The sequence below is a fragment of the Ambystoma mexicanum genome, chromosome 3q (genome assembly GCF_040938575.1).
Source record: "Ambystoma mexicanum isolate Mex_15411 chromosome 3q, UKY_AmexF1_1, whole genome shotgun sequence".
Classification (NCBI taxonomy): Eukaryota; Metazoa; Chordata; class Amphibia; order Caudata; family Ambystomatidae; genus Ambystoma; species Ambystoma mexicanum.
The window spans coordinates 872268862-872285770 of record NC_090926.1 but is presented as its reverse complement, the minus strand read 5'-3'; the positions used below and the strand labels follow the sequence as shown (position 1 = coordinate 872285770).

At 46.4% G+C, this 16909-nt stretch overlaps 1 protein-coding gene and 1 long non-coding RNA gene across 3 annotated transcripts in view; one reads left to right on the top strand and one right to left on the bottom strand.

Moving 5' to 3' along the window:
- Positions 1–16909, bottom strand: part of RHBDL3 (rhomboid like 3) — a 1128603-nt gene that overhangs the window by 506432 nt on the left and 605262 nt on the right. For both annotated transcript variants that reach the window (XM_069654975.1, XM_069654976.1), the window contains exon 3: positions 14245–14403. In XM_069654975.1, coding sequence (XP_069511076.1) covers positions 14245–14403 — 159 coding nt within the window. The remainder of the gene's footprint in view (positions 1–14244; positions 14404–16909) is intronic.
- The window catches only part of LOC138583062 (uncharacterized), a 581843-nt gene that overhangs the window by 92668 nt on the left and 472266 nt on the right, over positions 1–16909 (top strand). The window lies entirely within an intron of this gene.

Below are 16909 nucleotides of genomic sequence, written 5' to 3'. Positions count from 1 at the left end.
CATGCTTTGCGAACATTTGTGTAAATGCGGGGACAAATCCAATATTGGTAACCCGACCAAAAAGTGAAATATGTTGCCATTTTTGAACCCAAGCTCCTAGAAACGACAGAATTGGAACAGGGGCTACCATCAGTAAATGCATGATGCGTGTATGCAATGCCAAACAACTGTCTATCTATGAAATATGTCTATTAGGATCAGATATAGATTGTGTGTAAAGTTGACAGGGGTGGGTTCTCTGTATCATAAACAGACCTCATCATGATGACACTTCATTTCATTCCCCCAATCAAGGGGAAGAGGAGGAAGTGGCCAATGACAAGTGGAGAGGGGTAGGGCCTAGAAAGCTAGCCTCTCCACCCACTTTCAAAACACATAAAAGCAGACAGTCAGGACAGATAGGGACATTCTATTCCATCTGCTGCGGGACGCTCTGCCGGGAAAATCCATACTTTACCTCCATCAACCTCCAGAGAGCCAACATAGAGACTTCAATCTATCCACCTTCAGAGACCAAGACTTTACTTCAGAATTTGTAGCATAGAGGTCAACTACAAGCTAAATCCCTCTTTAGCAGGCCTCAAATCATTGCCACTATTCACAGCCAGGCGAGCTGTTTGAATTCTTTGCAAGAACTCTTGCCATTTGCCAGAGAGCAGTGTTGTATCCAGAGAGAGACCAGCTGAACCAGAGACTGCTGTTAGCAGAACCAGAGAGCTGACCCAGATCACTGTGAAGTGCCGAGACCAGACCAGAGTCCAGTCCAAAACCTGACCAGATCCGTGGCGAGGCCTAATTCAAAAATATATTGTGAGTACCTAGCAGAACTGTGCAGAACCAATCTCTTAGTTAAAATAATATAATTCAATCTATTTTAATCTAACCAGAACTGCCTTCTAACTGTCACCTGTCATTTGCAAAACAGAACTACTTCTTGGCTCAGTGGGGTCAGGGGGATTCCAAGAGAGGGGTGTTATATAGGGGTAGTCATCCAGAACGCATGAACTGGACGTAAAGATATATCAATAAGGGTTTCCATTCAGTATCCAAGACTAGGCATTGACTTAGCTGAAGTGTTGAATTGAATCCTCTTACAGGATGGAAGTCACTGGCTCAAGAGTGAAAACCAGGATGTCTTAAATCAGTAGCGACAGAATCTGAACCAGCGCGTGGCAACCAAGCTAAATCGTGAGCCACAAATCTGCAACCTAGAAGGAGGCAAGTCTCTGACCACGCAGCTAGAAGAACTGGGTAGCGGAGCAAGTCACTGCCTTTAAAGACATAACCCATAGCTGGAGAAACCACTGGCTCAGACATGACTTTAAGCCCCAGAATCTGAACCGACGTGGTGCTACGTCACTGGCCAGAAGCTGCAACCAACTGGAAGGTAAATTGCTAGCTACAAATCCAGAACCAACGAGGAGGTAAGTCTTTTACCACACAGTCAGAAGACATGGGAGCGGAGCAAGTGACTGCCCTCAGAGTGATATCTAATACCTGGAGAAGTCACTGGCCAAAAGCTAGGCCCAACAGGGAGACAATGCACTGGCTACTGAGCCACAATCACCAGTAGTGTAAGGCACTGACTATAGCTTCAGAAGTAACGCGGATGTAAGTCATTGGTCAGTGCATAGCAACGAGGATGCAAGATGAACGAGTGGGGAGGGGCATGCCAGGCAGTGGGCAATGATGGCGGCTTTCCTAGTAAAGTCACTTTTTACCCTTTGGCGTGGATATGGTACATAAGGCTGCATGCAGGTGCTGTTCTGCTGAGGCCCGTGAAGGCCTAAAGAGCGTCACTGTGATTAAGTCGACATTAAAATGGAATATGCTTGCTCTGCATTAATAGTCCCCCCCAAGATCTGATAGCCGACCAACCTTATCTACACTTCAGAAAAAATGTAATAAAACATATCATCACTATTGACCCCTAGTCTCCCAACACCCATCTCGGATCTGTCCGCATCTGAAGAGTCCTACTCACACTGCATCAACATTGTAATATTGTGTTAATACCTGAAAGACCATGTGTGATCTAGCTTACCTATTGTGATACACGGAGGGTATCACCTTGTAACCTGTACATTATGTACTGTTTATCTCTGTAATTACATAGGGCATTTTTAGTGTTTGATCCTACCTGCACATTTTGTATATTCTGTAAGTATATAAGTATTGTATCTGGTGAATATTGCACAACTTTGTAAGCTTTGCATCTTCATACTGCTGCGCCCTTTTACTTACGAGTCTGGTGCGCATAACAAATGAATACACAAACAAACAAACAAACAAACAATAAGCTGGCCAGGCTATTGGTGTTTGCATAGTTCAACAATCTGCGTGTTCCTGAATTCTGAACGACAATGTCTATAGCAGCAGTAATTACATTACTGATCACATTCATGCTAGGAAACGGGCTGGAGCGAGACAGAGTGCAGCTCCTGCAAAGTTTGACTTGCCAGATTTCTCAGTCCAGAAGCCCAGAATACTCCCAGATCTGCTCCCGTGTCAAGTTTTCACCCACTAGCAGCCAACCATTGGAAAAAGAGACTGAACGCAGAAACAGCCAAAGCCACATCCAATTTGGTATATTTGTCTTGCAATGTACACAGCTTTTTTGTCAGTGCGAGTATTGTGACCACTGAAAAGAGCAGAGTCCAACTTCCATTTCTCACTCAAAAGGGTTTCTTTCTGAATCACTATCACAGACATCTTTACATTGTAAACGTCTGGGCATCCTTATGTTCCCACAATGCTCTTTGCTTTTATGCAAATCGCCAGGCTTGGGTTCCATGAAGAGAGATACTGTGTTGCTTGACCTGGCCTGGGGCCACTCCTCGGCCGCCTTCCTCCTCGTATCTTCTCCCCGCAAGGAGGAGGGGGTTCACAGGGTACATGTTTTCCATTTCCAGCATTGGTTACAATTACACCAATGGCACTAATAGAGTCTCTGCCCTCGCCACGGCACTGCCTGTTTACACAGGAAGGTCTCGAACAGAGATCTAAGGGCCAAATATCCATCAATATGCCGGCCTCTGACCAATGTCCTGGTATTTCCTGATATTCCTCCTAACTCCCCTGCCTACGGTAAAGAGGCACTGGTGGTACCAATGCTTCTGGGATTCCAGATACAGGAGTTTTCCGGCGTGGAGTGCCAGGGTGGAGACCGGCACTGCATCAGGTACTCAGCGTCCTTATAGCCACCAGCGCATACCTTCCACCTCAAACCCAGGCCCATTCATCAACTTCTGCTGGGAGCGATTGTTTCACATGCCCTAAAACGTGAACTTTTAATCTGCAGCATTTTTCGATGCAGAGGCGCGGAGCCATTCAATGGCCCCTTTGGTGCAAATTCAGGGAAACTCAATATGACTCACAAAGTGGCCTTTGTCTGGCATCCCGGTAGCCAATAAAAGGATCCCTTTGTCTGCGGGACAATCAATGCCACAGCGTGACCTCCGAAACATGCTTGTTAAATGTAACTTCAACAAGGTCACGTTTATTTTTCTGGACAGGAAAAACACTCAGGGCTCTGAGTGTACCCAGAAACGGCTCTGAGAATTGCCCTTTAGCGGCACAGCACAAGGTTTGCCCACAGGCCCGTGGGTCCGTGCCCGGCCCTCCCCCACCTCCGGAATCGCGCATTCACTAGCGACATCTGTATGGAGCAGGCATCCCACAGGGGGCAGTCCCTCCTGCCCCGGCCTGACTCGCATCATGTGACTAGATTATTGCTGCGTTGGATATTAGCAGATAGCTGTGCGGAGAATTGGTGGGCGCCTTTGTGATGACGTGTTCTGCCACAGATGGTGAATGCGGAAGGAGGGGCAGACATCGGCATTCCACAGCACAGCACTGATACCCACAAGGCGCCCTGTGGGTGCCCAGCAGGACCCACCGAGCGGGTCAGAACACTCGAATGGGATTCCAATCAAGCAACTACGGGCCGCCATTTCCTCCTTCCCGATGACACGCTGTGTTCCTTGGCATTGGAACATACATCTATATTATTATTTTGCAGTTCTCTTTGGGGTCCAATTCTTTTGACAGCATATTCGATAGTGTGATGTGTGGGTTCTGCACATAGAATTTTATAAAAATAAAATTAAGACATTCCATACTGCCGGAATTGGAATCAGTATCCTACAGGCAGGATACAGGTGGCTGAGGCAAGGCTGAACTCTATGAGCTATCTTGATGACATTCGATACTGCTGGGATTGGAATCTGTGTCCTACAGGCAGGATACAGATGTCTAGGGCGAGGCTGAACTCTATGAGCTATCTTGATGACATTTCATACTGCCGGGATTGGAATCAGTATCCTACAGGCAGGATACAGATGTCTAGGGGGAGGCTGAACACTATGAGCTATCTTGATGACATTCCATACTGCCGGGATTGGAATCAGTATCCTACAGGCAGGATACAGATGTCTAGAGCGAGGCTGAACTCTATGAGCTATGTTGATGACATTCCATACTGCTGGGATTTGAATCTGTGTCCTACAGGCAGGATACAGATGTCTAGGGCGAGGCTGAACTCTATGAGCTATCTTGATGACAATCCACACTGCTGGGATTGGAATTTGTGTCCAACATGCAGAAAAGGCAGTACAAAGATGCCTGGGGGGTGTGAGAAACCTGAGGGGGTCCTCACATCTACTACCCTTGGGCCTTCTACCCAGGTGGCCAGTGAAAGGCCATCACTTTTGGATCCTGACCCTAGGGGTGGAGAAGCGAGAGAGGATCACCTGGGTGGAGGGTCCTTGGGGATTAGGGATGAGATGTTCTCAGGACAGATGCAGTATTCCACACTTCCATTCCAGCGGGGGGGTGGGGAGGGGGCTTCATCCCATAGGCATTTATGGGGTTTTGTTACCACTGACCAAGGAAATGCCAGAGCAGGGCACGGAACGGGCTGAAGAGAAGCATGTCGGAGCCAGGATTGGGAGCCGTGTGAGTCCGGAGAAGGAGAGAGGTGCCTAGGCCGAGTGCGGGCCATGAGAGGGTCTAAATATCCAGCTGAGTTCCGGGTGCCGATACCAAACAGCAGGAAGCTATGCTCCCCCCCTAAGCCCACAGCCGCAGCGGCAAACGGGAGAGCGAGGGAATCTCTCGGTGGCTGCCACGAGGGAGGCAAAGCCAAGAAGCTAACCAGGAGAAGCCAAGCGAGTGTGAATCTGCACATAAAGCCAAGAAGCCAACAAGGAGACGCTAAGTGAAGGTGAATCTGTACAACGGGGCAGATATAAAAGCACCTCTGTGGGCTGAAGAGTTTAGGGTTCCTGGTTGCGCGACCTGTGATGTGTGGACCATGTGGTCAGAACCTTCAATTGTGAAACATAAAGACATTGTGAAACAAACCAAGAAGGAACACTTTAAATGAAGTGTTGATGCAATCCAGAAGGAGTGTCAAATTGACCAGGCGGTGTGTTGAACATTGGAAGTTTGAAACCAAGTATAAGTTGATACGTTGGAGTCTTGCGGAACGGATACCCGAGGCTTGATGAACTGCAATGCTTTCTTGAGGACAGAGCCCTCAAGACCCTTTTCTTTGCAACTGTGTTGCCTTAAACCTGGGGAAGGGAATCCCAAGTATTTGTGCAGCTTTGTTGAACTTGGGGAAAGGGGAGCTGAAAAGCAAGCTACGAGCAGGAAGAAGCTCAGAACTTAGTTTGATCACCGTTTCTTTTATTATTGACATCCCTACACATTGTTTAGCGTAGTTGTGAGGTCAAGGATAGGTTTTGGCCACTGACAGAATTTTAAGTTTAACATTTTGACTCAGACTTTCCTTAGTTCTGTCCAGGTACGGAAATCCCACTTTAGCATTGGGCAAGTTAGGCTTTCAGCCATCCTGACATTTGATTTAATAAAACTTTGTTTAGAACTTTTAATCTGTTTTCTGTGTCTTATTTCAAGATGCCATCACAAATGATGTCAGATGTGGGATGCACTCAATTGATAAAAACAGGGACCCTCATGTGATTGGTAATACAACAGACAGTACGGTAGGACCCAATTGTAAATGTTCAGGATTAGGATTGAGTATTGACACTTAAGAAGGCAAGTGCCTTGCAGTTACATAGACCGGTTAAGTGTCAAGACTTATTCTACAAGTCCTAGGTCCTCCCTGATACCCTTCGCTTGAATACGTATCACTTGAAGCAAGGGGATAAAATGTTTCTAACGATCAGAAAATCCTGGACATTTATTCGCCCTGGAGCCTCAGGTCCCATAAATGTAGAACAAGGGAACTCCTCCAGCTCTTTTTCTTCCTCTATTGGAGAGTTAATAAAAGATGACCTCACTTCCGATAGTCAAAGAGAAATTGAAGTGAAGTCTCACACCACCAAAGAACCTGCATTTTTTTCAATGTCTGAATCTGAGAGGAGTTAAGCGACATCTTATCCTCCCCAGGCTCCATGGCATCATTAGAGTTAGAGTTAGTATTAGCCAGACTAGCCAACCATCAAATAAAAGCTGAGCAAAGACTACAAACAGGTTTGGAAAGACTAATAGCCACCCAAAAGAACCCCAATATTCTCCAGGGATCCTTACAACCCTACAAAGAGGGTGATGACCTAAGGAACTTGTTTCTGAACTTCGAACAACTAGCACCTCAATTCCGATGGCGGGGACAAGTTTGGGACTCCTTCTGAAAGGCGAGTTGCAGACCTCATGCCAGCTGTTGAACCTCCCAGGAACTGCCTCTTTTGTTGCCATTAAAGAACGGCTCCTACAACACGTACGCCAAACTAGCGATTTCTATCACCAAAAATTACGGAATTTTAAATTAGGTCCTGGAGAAACACCATTTTAACTCAGAGAGCGGGTTAAAAACACTCTTTCACTATGGTTGGGAAGGAAAACATTGGCTGAAGTATTGGAAGCGTTAAGCCTGGAACAGTTTATTAATTCTTTACCTCCCTCGATCCAACTGGCAGTTTTACAAATAAATAAAACTACCCTCTCACTAGCTATTGAGATCACCCAAAATGTCTCTGATGCAAATAAATACTTCCATTCTTTAGAGAGACCTGAGGAAAAATGAGAAAGCAAAGGACCTCTTAAAGCCCCTTTTTTCCCTAAGGAGAGGGTTGAATTCCCATATCGATTCCAAGGTCCACGTAGCAGGAAGAAGGTAAAAGTAGAAAAAGACCAGAACCCAAACCCAAGGAGGAACTGAAGAGGGAGATTATTAGAACAACAAAACCCCTAATTCCAATGCTTTTCTTGTAAAGAACCAGGGCATGTGGCCAGAAATTGCCCACAGAATTGAAGTGAGGAACCCATGGAGACTGGGTGTATGGTGGGAGAATAGTGGGACTATCCAGAATGTAATGAGGAGATAGAAGTCCAAAGTAACCTTTTCTGTGGAGCCTCTTCTAAGTCCACCTATGAATCAGCTATGGTTAACGCAGTCCAGTACAGGCCTTAGTGGATTCCGGTAGCAAACAGACAGTGGCCAGGGCTGACGTAATACCACCTGAAGAGCTAAGAGGGGCTTCCCTGATGAAAATAATATGTGTTCAGGGGACCAGGAAATCTACCCCAAAGCTGAGAAAGGAATAACCACTAACTTTCCTTCTGCCATTATCCCGGGGTTACTGGAAGAAACCATTATCGGAACTGACTTTTCAATATTTTGCATCATTACTACAAGAAGTCAGTTACCCCCAGACCTCCTTTTCACTATCTAATACTTGGCAAGATGACACCTTTCAGCCAAACAATTTGGTATGGGATTGGACTGCAATAAAAAAAATTACAAAATAAACCACCCCCTAAGATACTAATAAAATCAGTCCCTTGTGCGGGAAGCTATTTTTATAGAGGATGGGTATGTGAGAAACTTGAGTTCTTCCCACATCCACTTGGTCGCCTCCTCAGGTGGCCAGGGAAAGGCCATCGCTTTTGGATCCTGACCCTGGAGGTGGAGAAGCAAAGGAGGATCACCTGGGTTAAGGGTCCTTGTGGATTCGGGATGAGAAGTCCTCAGGTGAGGTGCAGTATTCTGCTCTTCCATTCCAGAGGGGGTGGGGCTTTATTCCAGATGCATTTATGTGGTATTGTTACCACTGTCCCACTGACCAAGGAAATATCAGGAGACATTACCAATCTCGAAGTCCCACAAAGAGGGTGAGGAAAAGAAGGTTTAAGGGTGAGAAATGGCATCCTCTGTTTCCCTCTGAAAACCAACCTAACCCTCCACGGACCTTTATGGCCTACTGTAAGACATCCCCCCTCATTTCCCCTTGTTTGACCTGTTACAGTACTGGGACGAGGAAGAGACGACGAGGAGTAGTGAACAATAATAGGTATTTTCACCACTCTGGTACTGAGATGAAGAAGAAGACTGTATATGAACACTATTGGGGAATTCAGGCATGTCCCAAAAATAGTTTGATTAGAGGTCAGGCATTTGAACGTTCTGACCCACACCTGTGGACCCTTAATTCTCCTAGGGAGTATAAGAGGTGGGACTGCACTTCATGGAGAGGGACCTGTGTACCAGTAGGGAGAGCAGGGCACGGAACGGGCTGGAGAGAAGCATGTCGGAGCCAAGATTGGGAGCTGTGCGAGTCCAGAGAAGGAGAGACACCGAGGCCGAGTGCGGGCTGTGATAGGGTCTAAATATCTGGCAGAGCTCTGGTCGCTGATAGCCGCTGCGCTCCGTCCGAAGCCCGCAGCCGCTGAAGCAAGTGGGAGAGTAATGGACACTCTCGTGGCCGCCACGATGGAGGCGAAGCTCGTGGAACCAGGAGGATCGGGCAAGAAGAAACTGCAAAGCTGCAGAGAGCGGTCGCGCATAACATAACCGGCGAGTGTAATGCAGAAAACACTGTCCGGAGCACCCAGCTAATGCTGATATGTGTTCCGGGAATGCAGAACAAACTGAAATAGGCAAATTATGAATGCTGAATGATCTAAAAGTAATTGGACATATTCCCGAATAGTAAACTGAAAACTTTTGAATATCAAGCAAGTAATGAACACTTGAAAAGGAAATATTTAGCACATTTTGAATATCGAAATGAATGAAAATGTTGTGGGCAAAGCTGCAAGATGATGAAAGTCAAATGGGAAAGTGCCCATTTAAAAGATGCAAAATAAGAGCACAATTGTGAAAGAGCCTGACATAAAAGTGGGGAATATTTAAGACCACCACAAAGTGAACTTTATGAGTAACTACCATGTGGCAAGGCCAAAGGCTGGCAGACGTTGTGTGACACATTGTGGCAAAGCCAAGAAGCTAACCAGGAGAAGCCAAGTGAGTGTGAACCTGCACATAAAGCCAAGAGGCGGACAAGGAGATGCTAAGTGAGTGTGACTCTCTACATAGGGGTAGATATAAAAGTACCTCTGTGGGCTGAAGAGCCTAGGGTTCCTGGTTGCGCGACCTGTGATGTGTGGACCATGTGATCAGACAACTGCACCTACACCGGGAAACCCTCAATTGTGAAACAAACCAAGAAGGAGCACTTTAAGTGAACTGTTAATTAAATTAATCCAGAAGTAGTGTCAAGTTGACCAAGAGTTGTGTTGAACATTGTCAGTTTGAAACCAACCCTGAAGATTGATGAACGGCAATGCTGTCTTGAGGACAGAGCCCTCAAGACCCTTTTCTTTGGAACTGTGTTGCCTTGACCTTGAGGAAGGGAACCCCAAGGATTTGTGGACCTTTCTTGAACCTGGGGAAGGGGAACTGAAAAGGAAGCTAAGAGCTGGAAGGAGCTCAGAACGTTGATCACAGTTTCTTTCATTATTGACATCCCTACACATTGTTTAGCTCAGTTGTGAGGGCAAGGATAGGTTTTGGACACAGACAGATTTTTAAGTTGAACCTTTTGACTCACACTTTTCTTAGTTTTGTTCAGGAAGCAAAATCCCACCTTACCATACAGCAAGTTAGGCCTTCAGCCATCCTGACATTTGCTTTAATAAAACACTTTGTTTTGAACTTTGAATCTGCTGTCTGTGTTCATGATGCCTTCATAGGTGAAGCTGAACATTACATATCTTGACGACATTCCATACTGCCGGGATTGGAATTGGTGTCCTATAATCCGAACATGGATGTCTGGGGCAATGCTGAACTCTATGAGCTATCTTGATGACATTCCATACTGCCGGGATTGGAATCAGTATCCTACAGGCAGGACACAGATGTCTGGGGTGTGGCTGAACTCTATGTGCTATCTTGATGACATTCCATACTGCCGGAATTGGGATCGGTGCCCTACAGGCAGAACACAGATGCCTGTGTTGTGGCTGAACTCTAGGAGCTATCTTGATGACATTCCACACTGCTGGACTAGGAATCAGTATCCTACAGGCAGGACACAGATGTCTGTGGTGTGGCTGAACTCTATGTGCTATCTTGATGACATTCCATACTGCCAGAATTGGGATTGGTGACTCTGAACTATCTTAATGACATCCCATCCTGCCGGGATTGAAATTGGTGTCCTAAAGGCCAGCAGCAAGGCTGAACCATATGAGATATCTAAATGGCTTAAGACACGCTTTACAAATGAAATGGTCTCCAGGAGTTGATAACCACTGTTTTTGTTCCCAAATCGACTCAGTTGCACCCATTGTACCAACATCAGAAGAAGGAAAGGCCTGGCTTGTTGCCAGGAGTGTATATTTTGGGGAGGGACACGACCCCCAGTAAACACAATGCATCTGGGGGTGATTTGGAAGGGGTGTGCCCCAGTATATAGCGCAGAGAGTTTTAGAGAGTGCTTTTATATCGGACTCAGTAACAGTCGTCAAGATTAAATGGCATTTAAACAAGTGTTCCCTAGGGTTTAGTCTGTTTCCTTTCACTGATGCGTTGGGAGAGGGAGTGGCATTGAGGCCCTATGAGGCCCACTGGAATATTCACTTGGTCATCACCTAAGGGAATTAAAATACTTATCTTTTTGGTAATCTATTTTCAAAAAATCCCTACTTCAGCGGTCTGCAACCCAGGGCCCTCCAGAAGTTTTACTCCCATGATGCCTCACTATTGGCTATAATAGGTAGGGCTGATGGGATTTGTGGTCCAAAATATCTGGAGAGCCAGAGGTTGCAGGCCCCTTCCCTACTTCTAGCCCTCCCTGCACTGAAGTGGTGGCAGACAGGGCATTTCACAACACACTGTAATGGCAATGTTGCTAAAGACTTGCTATAATTGAAAGACATCTTTATTGGGGATGAAAAAAGCGACACATTGAAAAGTACACATTTGAACCACACAGGTCAACATTGGATATTTTATGAAGACAACTAGTTTATGGGTTGTCCTCAAAGGAAAGTGTATGAAATGAGTGTCAACTTTAAATATAGTTTTACAATGTGGTTGAGGATTCCCACAGAGCTTCCACGGAAGTGGTGCAAATTGGGGTTAATAAAAACTGCTGATGTTTTAAACATAACTGAGTTGGGAGTCTGAGGTCACTTCTATGGATAATTAGGGGGAAATTGAAACATTTTAACCAGGTTGGGATGGTAATATAGGATAAACAACTGTCTAGGCTTTTGGAAGATGTCAGAGGGCCTCTTTGTGAGAATAAGGGTAAAGTGATTTTTCCAGAATCACACATGTTGGTAAAGTGAAGAAGCCATGATTTATTGCCCGCTGACCTGTTTCCCTGTCTCCAATTTCTCTATGAGACCACACATCCTGCCACCCCATGTTTAGTTTTACACCAACATACTAAGGTTTCTGCATTGTGTTCTTTCACGAGAAGTACCAGATGTTTGTGTACAACAACGTGGATCTGCGAAGCACCAAACCACATCCTAAATCAATCTGAAAATATAAAAGAAATCTTTATTGAAACTTTTTGGGCAAAATACGTGTGATGTGTAGTAATGGGATGCAGGAGAAGCCTAGCTACTAGTGATAAGCCACTTGCCTCACTGGGATGCCGCCACCCCTTTCTGCCTACCCCCTGCATTGCTCATGTGGCCCTGAACTTCACTGAACAACACAGCCGAGTAGTGATGACCACTAGGTGGCGCTGTAACATGGGTGGCGGGCACACACGGCGTGTTTCTGCCTTCATTACTTCATACAAAGGTAAACATGTGCTAAAGTATATAGCGATAAGAAGCCCATTACATGGTTTACAAATGAAGTGTCACACATGAGAACATGAATCGGTCTTAAGTAAAGTGCAAAACAGAGATGACACACACACACGCGCGCGCGCACACACATACACACACACACTCTCTTTCTAAAGAGGCCATGCAAGTACTATAATGCTTAGTTTATTTTTGCCAATGAATAAACCCAGCACTCCTGCAGGAGCTGCTTTTGGTGATGGCTCCCACTGCACAACGGTTCATACTATAAGCAGGTGAATGGGACAGCGCACAATGAAAGCATCACAATTAAAGGGATTTTTGCTGAGCACTATATCCGCCTTTTACATCTAAGTGTGAGGCCCAGTGGCACAGCGGTTGCATAGGTAGTGCCAGAGACACCAAGGAGACTGGCAGGGATAGCAGCTGGTATCCCTAGCTACACCTCATTGGCTTCCTGGGCTCTGCCACTCTTGTGCTCCTGTGAGAGATGTGTGGGGGGCTAGGGGGGCACAGTGCTCCTTCTCCCCCTATAAACATGGCACATTCTGAGGTATTACAGACATTGGACGGATCTAATCAGCAGCTGGCACTCACAACTGGCAGCCCCCCTCAAATCACCACGTAATGTGACAGTTACCCTAGTAGTGGGTGCTCACCACTCCTCACCCCAATCTTGGTCACCCCCTCGTTGCATGCTCGGCCAGGATCAGCGCAAGGAGTTTTGGTGGACTAACCAAAGTGATATTTTGCTGCAAATCCCCATTCCCATTGGAGTCCCATAGAACTCAATGGGGACCACTGAAACATCGGCACCGTGTAATAACGGTGCCAGTGTTTCAGTGAAAGTCTGCGGGCGGGTGCCGGTCTGCCCGCCAGGGCAGACATGGCGGACGGAAAGGCAACCCGCCCGCAGACTCATAGTTTTCCGGTCCAGAAACAACGATGCCGGTAAGCTTCCCAGCCCCGTTGTTTCCGGACCTGCAAACTTGTAATGAGGCCCATTGTGACAAGCATTGATGATCATTTGTGAAATAAAGCCAAGACACAGCACCAAACGCCTGCAAAGTGATTTTGTAATTCAAGCACTATTAGGTTGCGCGCACTAGCTAATCCCACCCTTTCTTCAGAATAGGCCACTCTACACCTTGGCCTCCTCAGGAAGGGGCTGACACACAGCTCTGAAAAATATTGCACAGACCCACCTCAACTACCCCACTGCTCAGTACACAACAGCACCATCAACTGGTCCCCATCTCCGAACCAGTGGAGGCTCCCAGTTCCGGCTGAAGAAGTGCAGGGGGCCCGTTTCAACATGATGGTTGGGCTCCACAGCCCTTTGATTAGAGCAGAAAACAGTCGGGGGCACCTGTGAGTTGCATACTGAACTCAGTTCCATAATGGAGACTAATACAGCGGGGGCTTAATAGCCTGCCAATTCTCACAAGACCGCCAACTAGCAGGGAGCTGAAACACGAAAAATGCCCACTGATTATCACCTCATTGTCTTTTAACACTGGTTCATTCCCATCAGCCCCTTACCCCCACCAGTGGAGGAAGTTTCATTTGCTGTAGCCCTTCAGGCCATCACTTCGAAGTGACAGCCTGAAGTGTGTAACACAAGCGCTGTAAAGTGCGCATTTAAAGCCCCAGAATGAAAATAATATAGAAAGGAATCTATTGCTGTATTATAAGACTGCTGACTGGTAGCATATACGCAGTTGCTGGGGCTGAGGGGCTGAAGCTCAAGGCTCCTTTCATTTGAAAAGGTTGAAAGGACCTAACGCCATCCCTGAGTGGAGTAGCTCCACTCCATGTGATGATTTCACTACCCAATAGCAAGGCAGCACTCAGTGAATGCACCCAATGGTCTTTGCTGCTTTGCATGATGTTAGTCTATGTTATAATGCCAAGTTGTTGTACTCCACCAAATCACCACCGTAGTAGTCTCAGAAGGCCAGACTTTTCCAAAAAGTAGAGTATTATTCCCCGCAAGTGATCTGCACACTGTAAATGGTGTGTAGATCCCTCATGCTAAATCGTGTTGCGATATCCACAATAAGTGAATCTGGTTTGTGGTTCGTGAAACAGTGCAAATCAATTCTCAATTAACCATGAAAGCAGACTATGGCAACTATCTTGTTTTGTGAAGAGTTCACTCACCAGGTTAACAAAGTCCTGATAGCAGATCTTGCCGTCCGAATTACTGTCTGCCAGAGCCAGGAGAACCTCAAGCTTGTGCGGGTCCAGCTGCGACCCGTGCTGCTGGAGGAGCGTCCAGAATTTCTCTGTGCTGATGTAGCCGGTGTTTTCTGGGTCAAACTGAAAAATAATGTGGGAGAGACGTATGAAAAAGGAGCAAGATAAGCAACTAAAAACAAAAAGGTTGCTGATAGCACCATAATCTATTATTATGTTAAAACAACGTCAATTTGCATTGCAAACTCCTCCTGGCAATTGCTGTGCTAGACACGCATGCTGTAGATCCAGGGTGGACGAGCTTCTTGCCCGTGTCTTTACATTGATAAAGGGCTTCGAGGACCTAGAGGTTGAAGTGGGAGGGAACTAAAGTGTAAAGAGTTCTTGTTCTTTTCAGGAAAACATGCCATATATCCCTTATTTTTTGCAACCCAAAGCACTGTCCCTGGATGCCAGGGAAGAGGACCTTTGTTTTTTGCTCCCCGTACTCCCCTAGACGGGATTCGAACCTGGTCTAGTCTCACACCTTGCTGAGCTATCTGGCAGTCACTGACTTTCTCTTGTTTATTTGAATAGCTTACTTGGGACATGACACCCATTCCTGAGCCGCCACGTAGCTCTGCATTGCAGTGGTCAGCGGTTGTGCTTTGTGTGCATGCATTAGAAAGGCATTTGCTAGGTAAGCACTGCTATTATATACCCAGGTACTCACACCATTTGGAAACTGCTGCATTCATGTCCAGTTAGTACAATTACAGCAGTTCCTGGTAAGTGCCTTTCACAGGCCTACAGCACCCATCCACATGCCTGGCCATCATGGGTAGCTTACTGGGGCTCGGCCATCCCACACAACTCCCGATTTTGGCCAAATGCGCGCACTCATTCTAATCCTTGTGCCAATTTTCCCATATCTTGGACTTAGGTCCCCAGAGGGCGTTTCCCCCACAAGCACGTTGAGGCCATGCTAATGGGATAAAGGTGCTATATAAATGCCAAACTACTACTACACATAAGCCAGAGCTGTTGGCATTGCCAATGCTTGTTTTGAATACTCCGTCCCCTGCAGTGACATTTCATGTGAATCTAAGCACTTAACAACCTTTGCAGAAGAATATTGAATGGGTTTTGCCTCCTTTCTTTGCGTGAGCAACCTTGGGTATGGCAGCGGTGGAGAATCAAGCCCCTGTCTGTAATCCTTATATGTTACTTGAATGTGCCATTGGAATGTTATGACCTTTGTTATTTTATATTGTATTTCTATAGCGCCTCCTGCCATAGCGTATGGCGTTGAAGCGGTTTTCCTAGGCAAAGGAGGAGTAGGATACAACATTCAGTAGGGGTAGGGAGAAGCAATGTTGGGTAGATAGTTGGCATGAGGGCAAGGGATAGAGAAGAGGCACAGGAAGGCTGGAGAGGGAAAAGGTGGAGGAGCTATGTGTACAATTGGACCGGATGTATCGTGGGACTCATCTGTATTCTATGAGGGGGGCGCTCTCAAGAAGAAGTGTTTGCTGCGCCAGGGGGTATGCCTGTAATTTACTTGCTGCATGGTGAGCCTGGGTATGTTGAAGCCATGTCCAAGAAAGATCAATGCGGCAAAGCCATTCTGCTTATTTCCCAAGGCCCTCAACAACATTTGGGAGGGGTTGTATGTCAGAAATCTGAATTTGCCAAGTTTGTAAAATGTCCCTGAAAAGCAAGCAAGAAACTTCACCTTTTTTGGGTTCCTCATTTATGCCATGGTTACCAGGGCTCAAGTCGAGGGTCCACAGCGTCCAGCCACTTTTTCAGAGTGCGGATGCCTCCCCCTTGGGTATTTTATAGGCCATGTGTAAAACAAAAAACATTTACTTTCGTTTTTCAATTTATGAATTTACACCGACCAGGTTCGCAGACAGAGCATGTAACTCCTGCACCATATAACCTAATGAAAACGAGCACACAACTAAAGGTGCAAAGTCACATTTCGGGACTGCATGCTCCATGGGAAACACTGGTATCGGTTCTTGGAGTTTGGAAACATTCACACCTTTTAATGTTTTCAAACCACTATTAGAAGACAATGGGCCTCATTACGAGTCCAGCGTTAACCGAGGCGGTAAAACCGCCTGGTTAACGCCGGACTCGTATTACCATTCCGCCTCCGTGATTCCCGGAATTACCGGGGCATTACAACCCCGGTTTTCCGGGAATCACAGAGGCGGAATGGTGTAAATCCCCATTCCCATTGAGTCCTATGGGACTCGATGGAAATGGGGATCATGGAAACACCGGCAGCATCTCGTAATGCTGCCGGTGTTTCCTCGTCCGCCTGCATGCGGGCGGTGTTAAACCTCACCTCCCGCCTGCAGGGGTCGGACTCAGGCGGTCCGGAAACAACGGTGGCGGCGGGTTTACCGCCACCGTTATTTCCGGACCGCCTGGGTCGTAATGAGGCCCAATATCCTCTCTTGGTGTTTTGTTGGGTTGATTTTATGAAAGGTAAATGCCATTCGTCCTGTGCAATTTGTATGGTTCTGCAAAGCCAAATGAAACAAATGTGCAAATTTCACTTTGATATGCTAATTTCTGGTGACATCACAACCCATTGCTTATGTTAATGAGTCCCCCACTTTGTTTTCAGGACTTG